The sequence below is a fragment of the Equus przewalskii genome, chromosome 5 (assembly GCF_037783145.1).
Source record: "Equus przewalskii isolate Varuska chromosome 5, EquPr2, whole genome shotgun sequence".
In the NCBI taxonomy this organism is placed as follows: Eukaryota; Metazoa; Chordata; class Mammalia; order Perissodactyla; family Equidae; genus Equus; species Equus przewalskii.
In genome coordinates this window covers 4,627,682-4,649,288 of record NC_091835.1, presented here as the reverse complement: position 1 = coordinate 4,649,288, position 21,607 = coordinate 4,627,682, and the positions used below count along the sequence as shown (strand labels likewise).

The window sequence follows — 21,607 nt, the reverse complement described above, 5'->3', positions numbered from 1 at the left end:
CAGTAGTATGTTCATTTTATAGTGCCTTTCTTTTCATTATTGTGCATTCTCTAGTGATTCTGCTGCCTTTAAAAATCAGTTGAATTTAGCTCTCATTGATCATAGCTTTCTCATTATGAATTATCTTTAGGTCTGACCATTCTTGACAGCTTAACCTGAATATCATCTCCCACCTATATCAGTTCTAGGCCCTGGGAGACCTGCTTCTGCCATCTTTGGGATTTACTATTCCTAGATCCTGTACAACTCAAGTGGCCTTGCCTTGACTTCAGGGCACTCTGTGGTCTGGGCTTTCCTCTCCAGGCTTGTCTTGCTTCTTGTCCTGGTATTACATTATCTCAGATACCATTGGCTGGTAATTATTTCAGCTTGTACTCTCCCCTTCTCCTGCATGTGCACATGTGTGCGCGCGTGTGTGCGCGCGCACACACACACACACACACGCACAGCCTTCATTTGAAAGAGAACAGACTCTCTAATGGACACCTAAGAAAATGTACATGGTCCTCAAACTTTGAGCATCAGAATCACCTGAAGGACTTGTTAAGACACAGAATGCTGGGTCCCACTCCCAGATTTTCTGATTCAGTAGATTTGGGGTAGATTCGGAAATTTGGATTTCTAACTAGTTCCAAGATAATGGTGGTGTTCCCGGCCTGGGGCTACTTTGAGAATTACTGATTAAACCCTACTGGCTTTGAAGTTGGACGGAGCAGAGTTCAAATCCAAGCCGTATATCTGAGGGTAATTCATTTACTTTAGTCTCAGTTTCCTCCCCTGCAAATTAGCAATTAATGTTGTTTCCTCCTTATAAGATTATTGTAAAGATTCAATATGTTAATATCTGAAAAGCACTTAGAATATATAGGACATAAAAAATGAAAGCTAGTGTTACTCTTAGTAGTTAGATTATCGTTATTATTGTTAGACCAGTATTGAGAAAAAGATATGAAAAAGGCAACTATTTCCCTCAGCATGTGCCATCAGCAGACATCCCTTTCCATTTCAGTCTCCCAGCATTCATTGCTCCCTTACTCATCCTACAGGCACCTAGCCTAGATGTTGTCTTTCTCTGGTCCAGTACCTTCCTACTCTCTCCTCATTATCCTAGGTTTATGCTTCCCCATATTTAAACTAATTGGACCTATGTTTGATGATTTAGTCATCTGATAAACTCAAGAACATATGTGTAACTTAATTGGTGTCCTTAATACCTGATATCCCAGCTATTTTGGTCAAATTTTTAGTGACATTAATTATGAAAATTTTAGAAATTGTGAGCATGAATGTATTTATGAATGTGTGTGTATGTGGACATGTACATTGGCAGGCTAGAAAAGGCACCATCTTTAATAGGATGAACAACTTTTTAGTATATCTCAGATGACATTGTACTGGGGGCTGATAACTTCACTCAGCTCAGGGACCTGACTATTGCATTTACTAGGAGTTAAAACAGAATCTAATTAAGTTTTTTACCATCAACCCACAGGAATTCTGGCTCGAAAGGCTCGCATGCTCCTCTCTACACTGCAGCTTTCCATTTCTGTTGCTTTGCACTGTTGACTCTCTCCATTCTTCAAGAAGTCATCAAACCAAATCCAAGCAGGCAGGACAAAGTACACATTCACTGAGAACCTCACACCTTAAACACATGACATCAGTCCTTAGTGCCCTATGTCTTGCCCCTATTTTAAATCCCAACAGAGAAAGTTGGAGCGAAGCAGGCTTTCAAGATTTGGATATAACATTGCTGACTATTTTGTTATTTAATGACGTTGGAAACCAACTGAGCTTAGCGTTCCAGAAGGCAGGTGTGATACTTTATGGACCTTTCAGCAGAACACATAAAAGTGAGGGGCGAAAGGAAGGGAGCACTCAGGGTTGGCTGGTTATCTACCCTGACAACAGCAGCATTTATGGCTGCTCTGTGCCATCAACTTACACAAATGAAGCTCATGTAAGCAAAATAAGTATGCAAGGAGGAACTTCGCATTTCCCTTCTCTCAATTGAGGGGCATCCAACCGTAAATATGTTTCAAAAGAAGTTTACCATTTCTGATTGATTTGAAGCAGCTCAGAGCTACATTTAAATATTAGAGGTCTTACTGCAAGGGCTTCCTGCCTCAGCCACAGCAATTCTTCGAGAGTTTCCCAATCACTGTACGCCAGAAAAGATATGGGTTAGCAAGGTTCCTTTCTCCCTGTTCCATGCCATATTTCTGATTTCTTCTCCAGCCACACAATTTCGTTTCTAGAATTAAATATTATTCCTTGCCAGCAGTTTTTCTCCGTCTTCCTTGATATCAAGTCACATTTTCTGAATGTTTCATGTCTTCACATTAAGTTCAGTTGATTTTACCAAATACTGACAAATCTCATATTCAGTCAATGTCCATGGCTTCCTTAACTCTTAAAAAGTTCAGTCTCTATTGTTAGATAACATATATCACTACGGATAATACTGCCTGAAGTATTTTCATTAATTTTGCAGTAAAGTAACTCACACGTTACATGCAGTCAGTTCTTAGGAAATGAGCTTTAGGTGTTCATGGCAAGATTATGAAGCAGTATAATATCGAGCTTGACTCGGTTTCCCCTGGCAATCAGCCTGTCTCTCTTAGATCACCTGGATATACCTCCCATCAAACTTAATTAGGAAAGAAATCTTCTGACAAGTACCCTCCTTCCCACTGTACAATGCATCCTAGATTCTCCATATGAAAGCTCTTCTCTATGAAATAGAAAACTGATACCTTTCAAAAGAGAATTTAAAATAACTCTAAGAATCAAATTTCTTACTTAATTTTAGATCTTTCAAAGGCACAGCATGGGTATTTATTCATTCACTTATTCAAAAACAGATATTTGCACCTACAATGTATTGTCAGCAGGGGGAATCCAACAGTGAACAAAACACAAACTCCTTTTGTGCATGAGTTTCTACTTGTGTGAGGAGGGGAAAGAAGCAACTAAATAAGTAAAATATACACTACCCAGGTGGCAGTAGGTGTGAGGAGGAACAAAAAAGCAGAGAATGGGAGTGGCAAGTCATGGCTTGGGCTCTACCCCATATCTCAAAGAACCATCAGAGTCCAGTGGAAGAGGGGTGCCCTGGTGGTCCTGGGCTTCTGGTGGGGTCTGAGATAAGCAGGGAGAAATTAGTCTTAAGTGTCTCAAGCCTGACAGTCAGGGTGAGGCTGTGACACTTGGCTGAGGATGTGTTAGGATCTTTTCAGGAGCACCAGAGTTCCAGGTCACTTCTTGCCCAATGACACGGGATGTAGGGACCCAAGAAGTCTGGTCACAACTGTAAGAAAGGGAATCTGGGAATCTATGTCTCAGGGATGAGTCTGTTAGACTTTTGCTCCAGACCCCTGAAACTTCTGAGGAGGATACAGTAAAACGTTCCTTGAGACTCTCCAGATTCATCTTGCCCAAGTGATTTTGAAGACATTCAAATTCACAGAAGGTCAAGGACACTATTGACATTTTGACTTTGTTTTTGTATTTGTCTGTGCAAGGTTTATGCTAGTTACTGAGGGGCGAGGGGGTGGGGGTGGCAGGACTCAGCTTGCTCTGGGCCTCCACCTCTCTGAAAAGCTTGAGCTTCTACATGGCATTGCTGAGGTGAGGTGAAGGTGAGAGCGCAAATTTCTATTGTGTCTACAGCACAAAGGAGGTTTGGATGAAGGGAGATTCAGTGCCTTAATTTGTGTCTCTATTATGAGCAGTGACCCATTGGTCTCTGGTACCTCTGAGAGCTACAAGGATTTCTGGGCTGTGAGGAAGAGGGTGGGGTCGTTATGGACTGGCAGCTCCACACCCTGAGATGAGCAATTGGGTCGCACCCTCAGTGAGGCTCTCCCATAGCCAAGGACCTAAGCCGCCCATAGAGAGAGAGGAGTGTTTTTAGGAGTTCCTGAATCTTGGCAAGACTGAATGTCTTGGCTTCCCAGTCAGACCTCACCCCACTCAATTATTCCTGGAATCAAATCCAACTCCCAAGGAACCTATTAGTGATCCCAATTGCCCTTTTACTGTCATCCCCACTTCACAGAGGTGTTTTATTAGAGATTACTTCTTTAATCCTAGACGTCAGCAGTATTTTATAAAAACAAAATTGAAGAGAGGCTCGCGAATAAGAGAGAAGGTGGGGTTAAGAACAGAAACGCAGTTTTGGGAGTTACACTCAACACGCCGCCAAGCTGCTATCGTCGAGCCAGATGATCTTTGAGGTTATGTGAATGTGTAGGAGCAAGACGTTCAGTACGTGCGTATTCATTATCCCTCCTCCCACCTCTCAGGTGCCCTGTGGGGTGGGGCACCGAACTCTGCAGGGCTACACAGCCCTGGAAGGAGTGAGTGCGATTCCTAACGCGTCTATTCTCAAGGGAGGAATTGTGTGCTGTGGGAGGGCCAGACTCGGCACTCCAAAGGTTTATGTGGGAAAAAGTAATCCGCGAGCATTTCCTGTATTTTGAGGAAGAAACACAGAGAAAAAGTTCACATTTTTGCATACGTTGGCCTTCCTCCCTTTATTCCTGGAATGACTTGGGAGCCCTGAAAATTAAAGAAGAGCTGTGATTAGAAGGAAATGAATGTGGCATTAATTTTCATTGCGTCAGCGTTGTAAAATAATGTTTTTGAAATCTAATTTGCTGATGAATTAAGCGGGAATCCTGTTGGTTTAAGGCGACATATAAATATTTCCTTTCATATTTTGGAGGAAGTTTTATGAAAGCAATAGGAAATTATTGTTTGTGGCTCATTGAAATAGCTATTTATAATTACTCTATTTTGACATCTACTTTGTACGGATATGATAATTCTGACCTTCAGTCATGGAGTCAATGAAATGAAGACTTCGAAACTGCCTTTCATGGGATATGCTTTCATCGTGAACTATTTCAAGGGCCCTATAGCAAATGGCTATATGCAGTTGTCAGAAAATTTTTCATTTTCAGTACATTTGTTTTATGTCTGTTTCACTTGTTACTAATTGCCTACCTAAGAGGAAGTGAGAAAATATCAAAGGTGAAAGAGTTGCATCCAATTTTCAAACTTAAAAGGCTGGTTTTGTAAAACAGCTTCATGAAAATGTAAATCAATGTACTTAAGTGAATATTTTAACAATTGTCTTAATAGGTGCATAAATTGGGCTATAAGTCTTCCAAATCTTTTATAAAGAATCTCATAGGTAAAGGAGTTTAAAGTCAAGTAGGAGAATGATTATTAGTTAACTTATGGAGTACAAATTATAACAAGGAATCTTAGTGCAGTTTCTAATAAGTGACCCATCATTGATTATTTAATTATTATGAAAACGGTGAAAAATATTTTATACAATCTTTTTAAAGAATTTTTCTATTTTCTCTTTTAAATAGTAATTTTAGATCACAGGGATAATACACGTTTGTTGTAGGAAATTTAGAAAATATGGGTTAGCAAAGGGAAGAAAGTAAAAATCATCCCTTGGCCTACTATTCAGTTAAGTACCATTAACATTTTGAAGTATTTTCTGCTAGTCTTTCTCTATACATATGGTGTTTTCTTTTTAACAAAAATAGGGTTATATAGATATTGACTTCTGGCCCACTAGTTTAATAATATACTTTGAGCATGCATTTTTTTTGTAGAAGATATCCTTAATTTATTTTTATAATACTATTTGTAATGTTTTCTTAGTAGTCAGTCCATGTAGATGTACTATGGTTTTTTAACAACCACCTTATTGTTGAATATTTAGGTTTCAGGTTTTTCAAGTTTTCGCTATTATAAACAACTCTGTAATAAATATCTCTAGATATACATCTTTGTATACTTATCTGATTATTTCTTATCGATCAATTTCTAGAAGTGACATTGCTGGATCAAAGGTCTGTACATTTTTATTGCCCTTCAGAGAGGATATATCAGTTTACACTCTCACCAATAGCACATGAAAATGCCTGTTGCATTTTACCTGTCCAAAATTAGACATTATCTTCTTTTAGTTTATGGAGAAGTATATGGATAAAATTATATTACCTAATTTGCATTTAAATTTTTCCTTTTATAAATTCTTTATTTGCTTTTATGGTTAGGAAGATCGTCCCTATTCTGAAAATAAGTTATTTACATTATTTTTAAAATTCCTTTATGATTTCACTTTTTTAGATTTAGATCTTTAATCCAAATGAAATTTATTTTTATATAATGGGTAAAACAAGAATGTAATTTCACTTTTTAAAAAATGATTAACCTTCATAATATATTTTTAGAACAATACATTCTTTCCTTAGGTCCTTGGATGTCACCTTAATTGTATACTAAATTGTAATACAAATGTGGGTTATTTTCTGATTTTCCATTTATCTGTTTATTTTTGTTCTACTATCACACTGTTTAAAATTATTATATCTTTATGTATTATTTTAATGTATCTGGTATATTGAACTCTTCAGCCTTACCAAGTGCATTCTTTTTCATGTATTAAAGTTTTCTGACTTTGTCAAATTGCAAAAAGAAATAACATCACATAGAAAATTTGACAGGATTTCCATATAATTTATCATTAGAGAAATAGCAACTTAACAAATTTGAGTTTTCACATTTAGAAATCTGGTGTGTCTCCTTATTTATTATTTTTTAAGTAGTTGTTGGTAAGGTTTTGTGATTTTTAAAATGTAAATATGTATCCTCCAAACATTATTATTTATTTATTTTAATGTTAGTTTTCTTTTAAAAATAAGCTATCTGTTGATGTTAAGTAGATTCTAGTACTTTCACAATTTTGAGTGATGTGAAATTAAATTTTAAAGATGTGTATTATACGAGATTAAAAAAAGATAAATGGAAGCTAATTAAGTTATAATCCAATAAAATATTTCATTGAGTATTTAAAGAAAAAAATTGGCTCTTTTTCACTATCAACTAATAATACATTAAAAGAAAATTTAAATCTATAGTTATTGCTACAAATTTTCTGATCATTTTTCATTAATCAGAAAACCCAAAGTACAACACAGATAATGAATGTCGTTGTTCATTTGTCATGTCACACATCTGTAAATAGAAATGGAATTGCTGAGGTAAAAGATATATGCACTTGAATTTTGACATATATTGTCAAATTTCCTTCCATGGCAGTTGTATCAATTTCTACATCCACTGGCAATATGAAAGATTGCCTGTTTTATCGTGATAGCAACAACAAAGAGGGTTATTAAATTTTAGGATTTTTGTCAATCTGTAAGTAAAAACTGATATCAAATTTCCATCTTCATTTTCCTTTATAAGTGATTTGAGCAATTTTTCATATGTTTTAGGAAGTTGTTTGTTTCATTTTTTGTGGACTGACTTTTGAAGTTCTTTGCATATTTTTAAAATAGAGCCATTGGTCTTTTTCCTTATCAATTTCTAAGAGCTCTTTACATATGAGAGAGATTAACCTCTTGGGAGGTAAGATTAATTTTTTCTGCTCATGTTTTAAATTTGTTTACAGTGTTATTTTGTTTTGTTTTGTCTTTTTGCTATGTGGAAATTTTTGTTTGTTTGTTTTAACAATAGCCACTTCAAGATTATAAATGAAATTGTCCAGGTTTTCTTCTTGTATTGTTTTGGAAAGTAGTTTATATTTAAATCTTTGCTACATTGAAATTTTTCCTGAATTATGAGATAAGGTAGGAATTTAATATTATATTTTTCAGACACTATCCAGTCATGCCTACACTATTTCTTCTACAAATTATCTTTCTCCCATTGATTTGAAATACGACTTTATCTATCATATACCAAGTTTTCATGTTGTTAGGTCTATTTATGAACCTTCTGTTAGATTCCATTGATGTCTCTGCATCATGTACCAGTGCCACAATTTTACTTTAATAATATACATACACATACATGTTATATAAAATTCTGTGCATTCATTTTGTATCCTGCTATCTTACTAAATTCTCTAATTTTTAATCTATCTTCTTGGGTTTTTCAAGCATACAATCATATCATATGCAAATGGTAACAGTTTTATCTCCTTCTTTGCAATTTTTCTCCTCTGAATTCTTTCTTTTCTAATTATATTAGTTAGTTCATGTCTACCATCTATCTGAAATTTTAAATAATAGTGGGCATCTTTGTCTTATTCCTGACTTTACCAAGAATGCCTTTAGCTTTTACCTGTTAAGCATGATTCTATCTTTTGGGGGCTGAGGTAGACATATTATATCATGTAAAAATTATCCACTTAGTCTTACTTTATTAAGAGTTTTTGTCATTGGTTTTTGCTGATTTATGTCTGATGTCTTTATGTATATATAGAAATGATAATATGATCTTTCTCTTCAACTTAGTAATAGGCTAAGTTATATTAATAGAGTTCCAAATATTGAACTATCTCTGTAAACTTTACTCAATCAGGATGCATAATTATTTTAACCTGCTCCTAGATTCTGTTTGTTAACACACATATATGCAATCCCTTTCCCACGATCTCTGAAAGCCCAATGTTTTTTACAATTTTGAAATCAAAACTCAGTTGAGATTAAAACTTGGCCTGAGATCACTTGTGACTTTATATTTGTTCAGTCTCCTTAGTATGATTATCATATCTTTTGTTGCAGAAAGTTTCAGGTGTTGATTGAAGAATGCTGCCCTAGACCCACTGGTAATGTAATATATTGTACAATATATGAACTCCATTCCCTCTCTAAAATCTGTAACCCAAGAGTTTTACATTGGGGATTTCATATTTTGATAGCTCCCCATTACCGATCTTAAGCAACGCTGCCCTCTACTTTCTTGTTTTTACTTTGTAATCTTGGTTCATATCAATATTACACTTCAGAAATTTTTTTGTTATTGTTCTTGTCTCTCCTCTGGAAGAGTATAAATAACATTAGAATTATCTTTTCTTTAAAGGCTTAATAAAACCTTAAATCAGAAAAATAGAATAGGTTTTTGAAAAATTCATTCAATAAAGAGGCCCATGAAATAAAGTCAAAGTTGTCTGCTTCTACCTTCTCACTTCTACTCTTTAATTACTCTTCTGATCACCAGACCGCTGTTAAAAATTTGGTGTGTTTTCTTCCAGAACTTTCCCTATGCCACAAACAAAAAATAACAAAGAAGATTTAAAAAATAAAAATAATTGAATTCATTAATGAGGCTGAATAGTTTTTATATTTTTTGAACATTTGTATCTTGTTTTTGAACTGCCGGTGTGTGTACTTTTCTGTTGTTTTTGTCCTTATCAGTCTGTAAAGGTTTAATGTCTTAAGAGATTAGCTCTTGTCTCATTCCCTTTCACTTCTCACTTCTGCTCTCTGAGAGTAACCACTGAATCCCTCTTCACATTCTAGTGTGTATTCACTTAGCTTTCCTCCCATGTACATACAAATTTGATGTCTGTTTAAAATTGTATATCAGTTGAAAATAAAAATGTTTTAAATACATGCCACTTACAATGTATGCATTATATAAGGGATGCGTTACTATGTTGTGTATAAAATAATGTGTAGTCTACTCTACACTCCTTGCTTATTTTACACAGCAGTAAAAATGTCAATAGGGTCTTTGTAAAGCTTGCAATATATTTCTTTACTCTATTGAAGGACTATTTCATTTTTTCCCACCTTTTTGCTCTTAAAATGCAGTGAAAATTTAGTACATGTATGTGGGACAAAGTACACGAGGTGGAACTGCTGACTTCAAGTTACAGGAAAATGTTGATAGAAAGCACCTTCTTAAAAGTTGTTCAGCATTTTCTCAACTCTTTTCTTAACACCATTGCCAATTTGAGATCTCATTAATCTCAAATTATTGCCAATACAATGTTGGTACCTCATCACTTTAATTTCTATCTCTTCGATCCCTTGTGATGTTAAGTATATTTTATTTTCATATATTTATTAAACATTTGGTTTTCTTCTTCAGTGAATTTCCTTTACATACTCTTTGCTTGTTTTCTTCCCCTGTGAAATTGCTTTTCTCTCTTATTTATTTCAAGGAGCTCTTTGTATACTAGGGAAGTTAACAATTTATGTGTCAAACGTTTTCTCCCAAGCACCTTTGGATGCCCCTCTGTCTCTTATTTGTGCACTGCCCATCCTCTTTGTTGTCTTCTTTCTTTCAGTTTGCCCTTTTGGTTAGTCTATTTCCTGTGTTATCTGTATCGCTATGAAACTAGAAGAGACTAAGTGATATGGAATTAAATATTTGAACAGGGCTTATGACAACTTCAGTTTAGTTAGAAAAATATGAAAATTCCTCACTTAATGTGTATGGAGGATTTTGTGGATGTTTCCTGTCTATTCCAATTTTTCATGAAGTGACTTTTCCTTCAAAACCATGAATAATGACTGACTATATGTTCCACTGAAAACACAGAACTCACTGACATACTTGCTGATGAAACGTAAAAAATGCAGTTAGTCATTTGGTTGCTCTAATGATCAAATATTTCATTAGTCAAATGTATGGTCCGTTACCAAATATTTGAAATATTTATATAACCCTCCAAACTAGAAAGGTTTTCTTTAAGTAGCTGCTGTGCTGATTCACTATTTCATATTATAAAAACAAAAATCCATAAAGGGTATTCATTAATTCATATGGAAAGGACTGGGCCTGAAAGATAGGTCAAAGTAACGAAATCTTGGGGGGAGAAAACAGTCTTGAAATGTCATAACTTTTAGCAAGACATTTGGATTGCTAGCTCTTGAAGATGTATAGAGGAGGAAGAAGCAAATGCTTAGGAATATTTTTGAAAACAATAAATTCTTATGTCAAATTGCCCCAAATGAAAAATTACTGTCCTCTTCCTCCTCCTATTTTGTGTGTACCCAGCCATTCACATCTTTCCTTAATTTTTATATTTTATCCAGACTAAATTGACGTCTTTTCTTGGTGCTAAACTAACTTTAATAAGAATGGAGTATATTTTGTGGCTTGGAAGTATTCATTGATAATCACTGGAAATCTTGCTTGAGGTTATCATTGAGACAAGGAAATTAAAAATTCTCTCTTTTTTGTTTTTACATCATTAGAGAAAAATTTTAGAAGTGTATGCCTTTAAATTTATTCTTACAAATTACATTATGGAGAGTAAAAGACGCTGCCATTGTTTATCTATATATAATTGTTACGTTTCCATTGGTAAACTATTGTTTTCTAGGAAAAATAGGCATATATCATTGTACTCCCTTGTTTCGTTTGCTCTTAAATAATCTAAGAACAAAGATTTTGACATTAGCTGAATATTGAGTTTTATGGTTAAGTGTGGTAGATTCTGCTGCTTGAAACTTTCAGTTTATATCTTTAATACCTTTTGCTCTTGGCAAGTTATAAGTCAGGAAGGTAGAAAAATCAATCTTAGTATGCAAAAGGAAAGTATTTGGCAGCCAAAATAATCAGCATTTCTGCAAACCAAAAATTTTCAACACTTAGAAAGATTTAAGAAAATGTTATAGGACTGTTTACAAATCAAGCTCTGTTGCCTCTATCTTGAATCCATAGGGCAGATTTTTATCTTCTTTTTTCTTTTTTAATCTAAGAAAATAGTAACATGCTTTAAAAAATAGTTTATGCTCTAACGGGCAAATTAATCTTGTCATATGAAATGAGATAGACTTATCATGTGTTGGAAATTGAAGAAATTTTTCTAGTTATATTCTGTCATAATAAATGTCTTTTTCCCTCTGGCTCTTCTACTCTTGTGTCATCTGTTTCTGTTTTCAGGGCTGGGCTTAGAATGAGAGCAAGGAAGACGTGGGGCTCAGTCTGTTCTCTCACTAAAAATACTGGTACCACTGGTGGTCAGAATGATTCTCCAGTGGTCCTTAATATGCTCTTCTTTGACAATTATTATACTTTGACTTTTTGGGCACAAGTGACTAATTAGTGGCATTTAATAATAATAAATGATAACTTGTCATCACATTATATTACAATCAGAGTTAGTCTTCCTACTAATTTTAATTCAGGTTCATTTCCTTTATTTAAAATAGAAAAAAGTTTGCTTGGAAATAGGACAAACGAACAGAAGTGGTTGTTTTGTATTGATTCATGAAGAAAAAGTTGAAAAACAATATATTTTGTTCTCTCAACATAAATTCTTCAGGAATACTAATGAGTTGTGAATTAATTTACTAGTTAATTGAATAATTAAAGTCCATTCATTATACATTTTTGTACAAAGAGGGTTTCATTTGAAGATCGAATTTCTACTCTGGCATGTGATAGAGAAGAATAGAATAATCTTGGGTGACATCAAATTAAGCGTGGGCAGTTTGTAGTGGCTGATTTAACCTTTGACATAGATGTTAACTCTGGATATATTATAGACTTTCGTTTGTGGTAGCTACGATGACGTGGTAGACGCATGCGTAAAACCTGTATTTTAAATGTGTGATGTAGTATGCTTTAATTCTACGAGTATTCTGAGTATATCTAGACAAGAGTTTTTAACTGTAAGCATAGTTTTGTTTACCCTAAATGTGAAACAAAGCCAACCGGGGCCACCTAGGGAAGAGAAGATCCTCAAGGACCTATTTAGACAGTTGCTTCCAGAAAAAAACTGTCTTCAGTCAAAGACTTGTCAATCCTATTTTAAAAGATTGATTAGGTAGCTGAGTTTTTCTTCCTTCTGTCCTTGGAGAAAATGGAAAATAACAGGTCCTCTTCCACTTTAGACTAACCATTCATACAGTTTATGACAGTTAGGTCTCCCTTGAGCCTTCTCTTCTCCAGGACAAATTATGCTAACTCCTTCAGTCTGTCCTCATAGGTCCTATTTTTCAACCATTAAATCATCCTATTGTTTTTCCCTGTATCTTTTCCAGTTTCTTAAAAATCCTTTTAAAAATATAAAGTCTTAAATTTGATATCTTTGCATATATTAGATAGGTGAGAGCTTCAGGAGGATATTTATTTCTACCCTCTAAGTCAGAGAGATGGTCACCATGACACACGTCCGTTGAATAGAGACATAAGAAGAAAAAGAGAAGCCAGGTGAGTAGTATAATATTCAACTCAGTGGATTTATATGATCAGAATGGTAAGAATTACGCCTGGAAAAATGTCATAAGGGTTCTTCATAAGTCCTTTGGGAAGATACCAAAACACAAAAATCATTATAAAAACAACCAGAGCTGCTTTTGTTTTTTCTTTAACTAAATAAGCTGATTCCTCTCTTTACTAATTATAATTATGCAAAGGAAAAGATTAGTAGGTGAGCTAACATAATCCCAAATTCAGGACAAAAAAATGTGTAATAGAGGAAGATGAGCACAGCTTACTCAAGGAAGGGCATAGGAATTCAGCATTAGAGTGCCCTCAGTTTAATTCAGAGCTCGAACGACTTTTTCAAGCAGATATGAATGCCAAGAGGGGGCATGTGTGAAATGGTACTTAGTGAAGCTTTTTGCTAGTACATGACCAGAAGGAAGAGTTGGCTATTGGCTTGGCTGATACGCTGTTTGGGTTGATGGCATTGCATCGTCTTCTCTGCAGCATTGCCTTGATTTGGGGTGATTAGCATACTGTGGTCATTTCAACCTCTCCATTCTGTGAGGGACAAAAAGGGACCCAGAATCTTATGAACCAAGTTCCTTCTATAGCAATTACTATGAAAGAAAAGTTCCATTGTAATAAAAACCTAAAACAAAAGCCTGAACTTTCTAGTCTTTCTTACTTCAACTTAAGTGCATTAAGAATGAAATTTTGTATTTCTTTGATAACTTTAGTCCTAAAGTCTTATCTCTGCCCAAAGCAAAATGCTAGGCATTTATCTTACACTCTCTCCTGGGTTATGCACTATGAAATGGGGTGAACTGTTTTATAGCCTCCACAAGACAGAAGTTCAGTAGCAACAAAAAGATAGTAATATGTTCTTTCCAATATCGTCCTTATTAATCAACAATAAATAATAGGGATCACAAGAATGTCAGCTTATAAGAGCTTTAATTCCCCAGATGGAAAGCTTCGTGATTCACCCATTGCTGGTTTATTTGCACTGTAAGGTGGGATAAAAAGATAATCGCCCATGCCCATATTGAAAAACCACAGGCAGATCATAGAGGGCTCTTGCATTGAATGGTGTGCAGTGGTGAAATATTCGTATTTTGCACTAACCCCTCTTTGAAAGCTAATGCAGTATGGTCTTACCATTTTTGCAGACAGGACAACATTGTTCTGGTTCATAGACTGGGTTGACACACTCAGGAACTGCGCAGTCTGCTACAACACAGTGAACTTCATTGCTGGGCTCACAGCGACACCATTCACATGGAGAGGGCTAGGAACAAATCTAAAATTAGCCCCTTTTCTCCTATAACTTAATGCTTGCACATTCATATGCTGTCATAAGACAAAACATCAGTGTTTATATTGGCTTTACTGTATTAACTCCATTTACCATGTGTATGATCATTCTTCCCCAAGTGAAGGCAACCTGGCCATCTGAGCCGAGGTGGGTTGCCATGTTCAGCTCAGGTTGCCGTGAGTAACTGGAATGCTCGTGTATGACTTTTCCTATGTCTTATGTTCCTACTCTCCAAACAAATGTCTGGACAACTAACATGTCACCTCCTGCTTTGATTTCCAGATGCACTGACTGCTCTGCCTTCCTCTGGTAAACAGAAATGATACTGAAACACGTGGAATAAATTTTTGCCATTTGTCATTATTCTTTCTAAGAAAGAAAAGGATCCCTGAGAAATAAGAAAGTGGTAAGTGGACACCCTTACTCTTTGTATGAACTCTTTTTCAAGGTAAGCTGGACTCTAAATGGTATTTTTTCAGTGTGAATTTTAGAGGAGTTTGCATTTGGGATCCAAACATCCAGATACTGCCCCTTGAAAGATTTAGCGAATACCTTTTATCTTGCCTGCTTGCTTTTATGAATGAACTAAAACCAATCGACTATAAAAGCCACTACTTTAGAGTCAAAGACTCTAAAAAATAGAATTGAAAAGGAATTAATTTAGAGGGAAAAATAAAAAGCAGAAAATAATTTTTCGTTTTCACAGTACTTACCAATGACCAACAGTGAGTTTGGGATTTTTTGTTTCTTTTCTAGAAACTGCCTGTCCCACAAATGATCTCAAGCAGTGGCCACTCTGCAGCTTTCTCATCCTGTATGAGTCCTAGCTCTCCTTTCTTGTGAAACAGAGGTTTAGAATTCTGGCATGAATCTGGAGGCCTCAGAAGTTATACAAAATCTATACTTCTCAAATCAAGCCATTTGTTCCTACAAAATTCTGCCTCCCGCCCTATGTTACAGTGCCTCAGTTTCTCACTTCCAAATTGTGTTAATTAAAGCCCTCTGCCTTGGTGTCAGTGGCTACTGTCCATAATGTTTGTCAGCTTTTGCTTCTTCTTGAATCTGACAATTTGGCTAATATCAATGCTCCTTGACTCAGGTCGTCTGTGGGATTAGAAACCTTTCAAGTAACCATTTTTAAATTAATTTTATCTGTGCTTTCTGCAGAATGATAGTCTAGCTTTCAATTAATTATTTTACTTTCAAATTTAATAGGAACAAGAGAATTAGCCATAGAATCTGTGGGGAAAGCATTGCTATTTCTTAACGCAGTCAATGAGTTTATTGAAGGGTAAAGGTTAAGCTCTTTACCACATGGTGAGTCGTGTTAAGTATTTCAGAGGAATTTATTGGGTTGTCCCAAGGGCTGAGATTTTCCTGAAGCTCCTCTGCTGAATAACCTCGTGAGTCAAGGAAAATATTTGATACCACAGCACATTGTTTGTTGGAGGAAATTTTGAGCGAGGAAACAGCGTGAGAGATGAAAATTCTTGCTGCCTATACTGCTCCTTATTTTGGAAGGCCCATTATGATATCTCAAATTCCCAAGCAAAATTGTCAGAAAGTGTTGCCTTTCCTTGGTTAATTGCAAAGAAGTAATGTTTGGTTGGCCTTCTGAAGAACAGCAAGGACTTGGCTTGCATTTATTTGTTAATATGAGAGAAAAAAGGAGCCACTAATATCATTGCTTCTCTACCCTGCTGTTCCACAGTGGTTATCATTTGTTTTTCTTGGTTTCCTTCTTGCTGAAGGAGGGGTTTATCTGTCCAACTCTAGTGGACTGATTCTGGCATTAAAAATCCCAAAGAATCCTTAAATTTTCCAATGCCAAATATTTACCTCAAAGTGTGATCTTTGAGAAAGATTTGTTAAGACTATTCGATTCCCAACATAGACCAATGAAGAACACCATTCTGATTCAAACAATGTTTTTGCACATTATTAACTACCGGGTATTGTGTTAAGCCATTTACCTATATCAACTCACTTACTTCTCGTAATAAACCTATGAAGGAAGATTTGTTATTATCTCCACCTCAAAGATGAGGAAATTGGCTGAGAGAGGTTCAAAGGCTTTCTTAGGTCCTATAGGCAGTGAGGGTCAGAGGCAGGATTTGAATCTAGGCAGCCTAACTTGCTATCCCTTACTGCCACTTGATAGCAGGAATCACTGTTCTGTGCACGCCCATCTGAGTAGTTTATTTTCCGATGCTTTGTATACTTCTCCATGCAGACCTGATCCACAGGAATAACTATTGGCAACTAAATAATTGATTTATAGAGGATAGACACTTCTTGCTTAGAAAGAGAATTTCACTAATTAGGGTAGTTAGTGCATAAAGAGATTATTATAGAACTATAGAGCTTTTTAACTGTTCTCAAATGTGAGTTAATAGAAAATTGTAGTAGGCTGAAGTTAGGTTGCCACGAGGCTCACCTTCTTGGAGACCTTGGCATCTTTAAGCCTTGCAGCCTCGCAGCTACACTTATGGATATCTGGGAGAAGCACTAACAGATAATGGTCCAGTAAAGACCCCAGGGCATCTGCCTGAAGTCAGTGGAGGCTGGATGTGTGTGCACTGAAATCCTAAGAAATACTCTGTGGAAGAGCTAAGACTACAAGGCTTACTGATAAAAAGTACGCCTGATTTTTTTAAGGCATTTTGAATAATGAGAAACATAAATTACAAAAATAAGAATATCACCTTAGCCATCAGCGGCTTCTAATCCTTCCATGAACCTGGCTTTATTTGTAACACCAAACTCTGGTCCTTCCTAGCCCAGAATCTGTGTCAGAAACATGTTATTTCCTCTTGTTTTCACTCAAATGTTTTTTCAAATAGTGTCTCTGTTTCCGTCCATTTCATCACATTTCAAACCTCCTTGTACCCATCTCCTCCCCCTCTGAACACGAAATCAAATTGAACCCATTGACCTCAAGCTAAAGCCCCTTCGTCCTCTCCAGCCTTGCTGAGCATCTTTCCTTTCATAAGCTCCCAGTTCCAACACCGTTGTACTTCACTTTCCCAACTTGACTTCCTCCATTGCCCACGTTTTCCCCTGCACTTCTGAAAAGACATTGCTTAGACAGCGACAAGTTCCTAGGACGAAGCAATGTGCTACTTTGACATTAAGTTCAGACTTTAAAAATTCTTCCCACCTTACAACATAAAACTCTGAAAGGTTTGGTGCTTCGAATAAATCTTTACATGTTAAGCACTGAGCTGGTTACAAATTTCCTTTTATCAGGCTCTTCAATGTGAAAACTATAGATTAAATCTGAAAGTGTCCCCGTAAAAACCAAAGATTAAACAATAAAGTTATCCTTAGAGGAACAGAGAACACTGGAACAAGTACTTGGAAAAAAACTACTGGCTTTTGTCAGAAGAACCTGTGAAATTATGACTAGTACATGGCTTTTGTCAGCTAGAGATTTGGTAAGTAAGATGATTAAATGACACCATCCTAAAACTTTATACAAGGAAAATTCTTTTTCTAAGAAATCTCACAGAACATTTTATTTCTATGAAAGCTTTGGAAAATAAAGTAACATTCACTAGGTACACGTTTACATAAATTTTAATTGAAATTAGGATTGGCGGTCAAATTTATTTGTTAATGAATGTATTATATGTCTGAGTATTATGTGTCAGTTCTGACTCTGTCCTCCTCTAGCTTGTGTTTTTGAATATCTAATGTCGGACTCTGTTTAAGCAGAAACTGTGCATTTTATCTGTAGTTTGTGCTATCACTGAATGCACTCGGAGGGCTAATAAATCCAAATGCCATCCAAGCTGTCCCCAAATTTCAAAGGGGTTTTCTGCTAGATACATGTATTTATTGATTTTACAATTAATAGAGTAAAAGGGGACTTTTTCTTTAAAATACGTTTAAGTGACTAGAATCCAAATTTTCTTCCTTGGTATTAGAATGGAAACATGGCAATTCACATCATTTGAAAAATGGTTAACTTCTGAGAACCTTGACGCGGAAATCTCAATGGCACTGTGATTTTGAGAATTCTTGGACAATTGGACAGGGGGTCTGGGAATCCTGGAAAAAACAGAATGCACTATGACTTTTTAAAATGGAAAAAGTAGCCTGAGAACTAGTAATTTAGATTACTGGAACAACTGAATGACGCCAGAAAAATGGTCAAATACGTTCTTTGTGAAAATTTGGAAGCTAATGTGGTCATCACCAAGAGTCAACACAGGATTATTAGAACATATTATTGCAGACTGGCTGCATAGAATTTGCCAGATGTTTATAGAAAATGCACATTTACTTTGTATTTGGACTACAATGTGACGTATCTATCCACACCTGAGAAAAGCCGGGATGTGTGGTCCATACAACACCATCTCATGGCAGCGTTATTTATGTGGTGGCTCTTATTGGCATTGTTCGTAGAGTATAAGCAAGGAAATGGTCATAGTCTATAAGGCTTGTTACACAAATTTAAACTTCAAAGGGACAAGGGACATAGCAGTGTTCAGTTTATTATTTTAATTTGGCGAAGTTGAAGATAACAATCTTCTTACAAGTTGAGGAACTCTAAATCAGGAAAAATAGAAAAGTTATTTTGTTGGCTTTATGTGGGTGGCTGTGGGATCATGGTTAAAAGCAAGTTCTCCTTAGCCATAGTATTTGAGTTCTAGTCTCAGATGCTTTACTCATTAGATGAGAATCTTGGGGAAATTACATAACCTTTCTGTGCTTCAGTTTCTTAATCTATAAAATGGGAATACCAATATTGCCGACCTTACAGAGTTATTGTGAAGCACATAAAAATACATAAGAAATAATATAACATTATTATTATTATTATTCACTTGCATACTTAGCCTAGAAGGGGCTTTCTGAAAAAAGACTCAAAAGGTATACAATTGGAAGCACAAGACTATATTTAAAGGAATATGTAGGTTATCTCTCTTGTTTAAAGTAGAATCTAATTGCAGAGGTGGCTGCAATGAAGTTTTATAGGACTTGGTTTGGTGGGAGAACTTGTGAACTAATAGAATTAATCATGTCAGAAATGCATTGAGAAAAATTGTTATTAGAAGTTTCTAGATAGAGCGTAATTGTGAATGTTAAAATGACCCTTATAAATCACTCAGAAAAGAATAGGAAAGCAACAAACCCATTTTATTTTCCTGAAGTCTCATCAATTAGATGTCAAATCAAATGCCCTCTCTCCAGGGAGGTCTTCCCCCACTAGTCCTCCATCACATTGCCCTCTCAACGCTCATCAGTTCACGAAATTATCTTATCAATTTATTTATTTATTTATTCTTATCTGCCTTTGTTCATTGCTGTATTCTCAGCACCAAGAAGACATCTTTGCACATAATAGATACATAGTAAACCTTTGTTAACATACATGCAAACATTTATGCATAATCTATGTTTTCTTTGTTTGTTTGTTTGTATGTTTGTTAAGCCATACCTCTGGGCAGCTTGATCTATGTTCATCATGCAGGAATAGGATTCTGATTCAATAACGTGTTCACATGTCATTTAAATATTATAAAGGGCACTTTAGGGAGAAAGTTTTCTGACTATGTGTCATGAAAATAACTATTTGGATTGTGGTATTATGGCAAAGAATGTAAGCTCATTCTCTAAAGGTAATTTGAAGTTCATAATATCCGTTGTGGGGATCACAAGGTAAGTCAATCTTCAGGCACTCCATTGACTAGACTATCTAGCAGTAGGTGATTACAGACTTTTATTGCACTAGAAAATACCATAGTAACTAAATTTAGGACAAGAATACGTGCAGAGGAATTGCTAAAGGGTCTGAGAGAGAGCTAGTCTCATTTTCCAATATGCGTCAAGTTTAATGGTTGCTTATTAAACAAAATGATTTTAGTATATTATAAAATATTTTTCATGAAAAACCCCTGATTTTAAACATGCTCATTTTCCTAAAGGATGATTTGAAATACAAAGTCCAACAAAACACATCCTAACTATCCTGGGAAACAAAGCTTAATTTCTAGTGAGCCCTCTGTGAGTGTTGTTGAAGCCTGAAGGAATGGATACATAAATGGGTGGGATATATTCTAAGTGCCAAGTTTTAGCACACTAACTACATCAATGACTTTCCTGCTGACCAAGTGATATTAGGTTTCAGATACTATATGGTGCTCTATTTATTTGATAATGGGCAAAAATTATCAACTAGAATATAGCTCAGATTGCTTTTCCAAAAACTTTCCATTAAACAACTGTTTAAAATCTGATCTCTACCAAGGAAAAGATATTGCTTTAAGAAGTGCTCTTCTTTTAGAGGTAATTTATGGCATAAATTTCATCACTTTATGGAACAAATCTCATTACTTTCAAACTGGATGAGAACTTTGGAAGACTCTATTTCAAAGTTGCTGATGCCTGTCAGGAATTGCACTGCTCACTTCATTAAAATATACATTAAATTACAGAGTACAAGAGTATTTAGCATCCATTGCGACTCCTGTAGCCAGTAATTTGCATGTGGCAGCCAACACCTAATAATCAATGGATCCAATGAGTTTTTTTTTTTTTTTAAAGATTTTATTTTTTCCTTTTTCTCCCCAAAGCCCCCCGGTATATAGTTGTGTATTCTTCGTTGTGGGTTCTTCTAGTTGTGGCATGTGGGACGCTGCCTCAGCGTGGTCTGATGAGCAGTGCCATGTCCGCGCCCAGGATTCGAACTAACGAAACACTGGGCCGCCTGCGGCGGAGCGCGCGAACGTAACCACTCGGCCACGGGGCCAGCCCCTGGATCCAATGAGTTTTAACCCAAATTCACAACCATCTGAAAGAAGACCCATCGAGTCACTGATTTAAATGCTCCTCAGGGTCCTGTGTCTAATGGGATTGTGGTAACCTCTACAGTGATCTGCCCTATTGATTGGAGCATATTTGAAACACTGAGGTTGTAAGTCTTATCAAATTATGGAAACAGAGCTGGAACTTCCTTAAGAATTTTAATACTGCTGACACAAACAAAAAGAATGAGTGCGTAGATTTTTTTGTAACCACCTCAGTTGGTCAGCAAATGTGTATGATGGTATCATTTGAGTAACAACCTAAACAGTAGCTATTCTGGCTTTTTCTGAGAAGTTGGTATTTTGACAATACATTTTGGAATATTATTTTTAGGGGATCTGTCAAAAACTGCTTCATGTTTGTTAAAGACATCAACATTTTAGCCAAGTGATTGTAAAGAGTGAGCATAACTTTGCCATGTAGATTTAGGGTAGGTAATAACCTAAAATTCAGAAATAAGGTATACATTTTTAAAATTATTTATTTGAT

The 21,607-nt window shown here is 35.7% G+C and overlaps 1 protein-coding gene across 1 annotated transcript in view; it reads right to left on the bottom strand.

The window, feature by feature from the left end:
- Window positions 1–21,607, bottom strand: part of VWC2L (von Willebrand factor C domain containing 2 like) — a 153,179-nt gene that overhangs the window by 112,903 nt on the left and 18,669 nt on the right. The window contains exon 3 of the mRNA XM_070618231.1: window positions 14,146–14,275. Coding sequence (XP_070474332.1) covers window positions 14,146–14,275 — 130 coding nt within the window. The remainder of the gene's footprint in view (window positions 1–14,145; window positions 14,276–21,607) is intronic.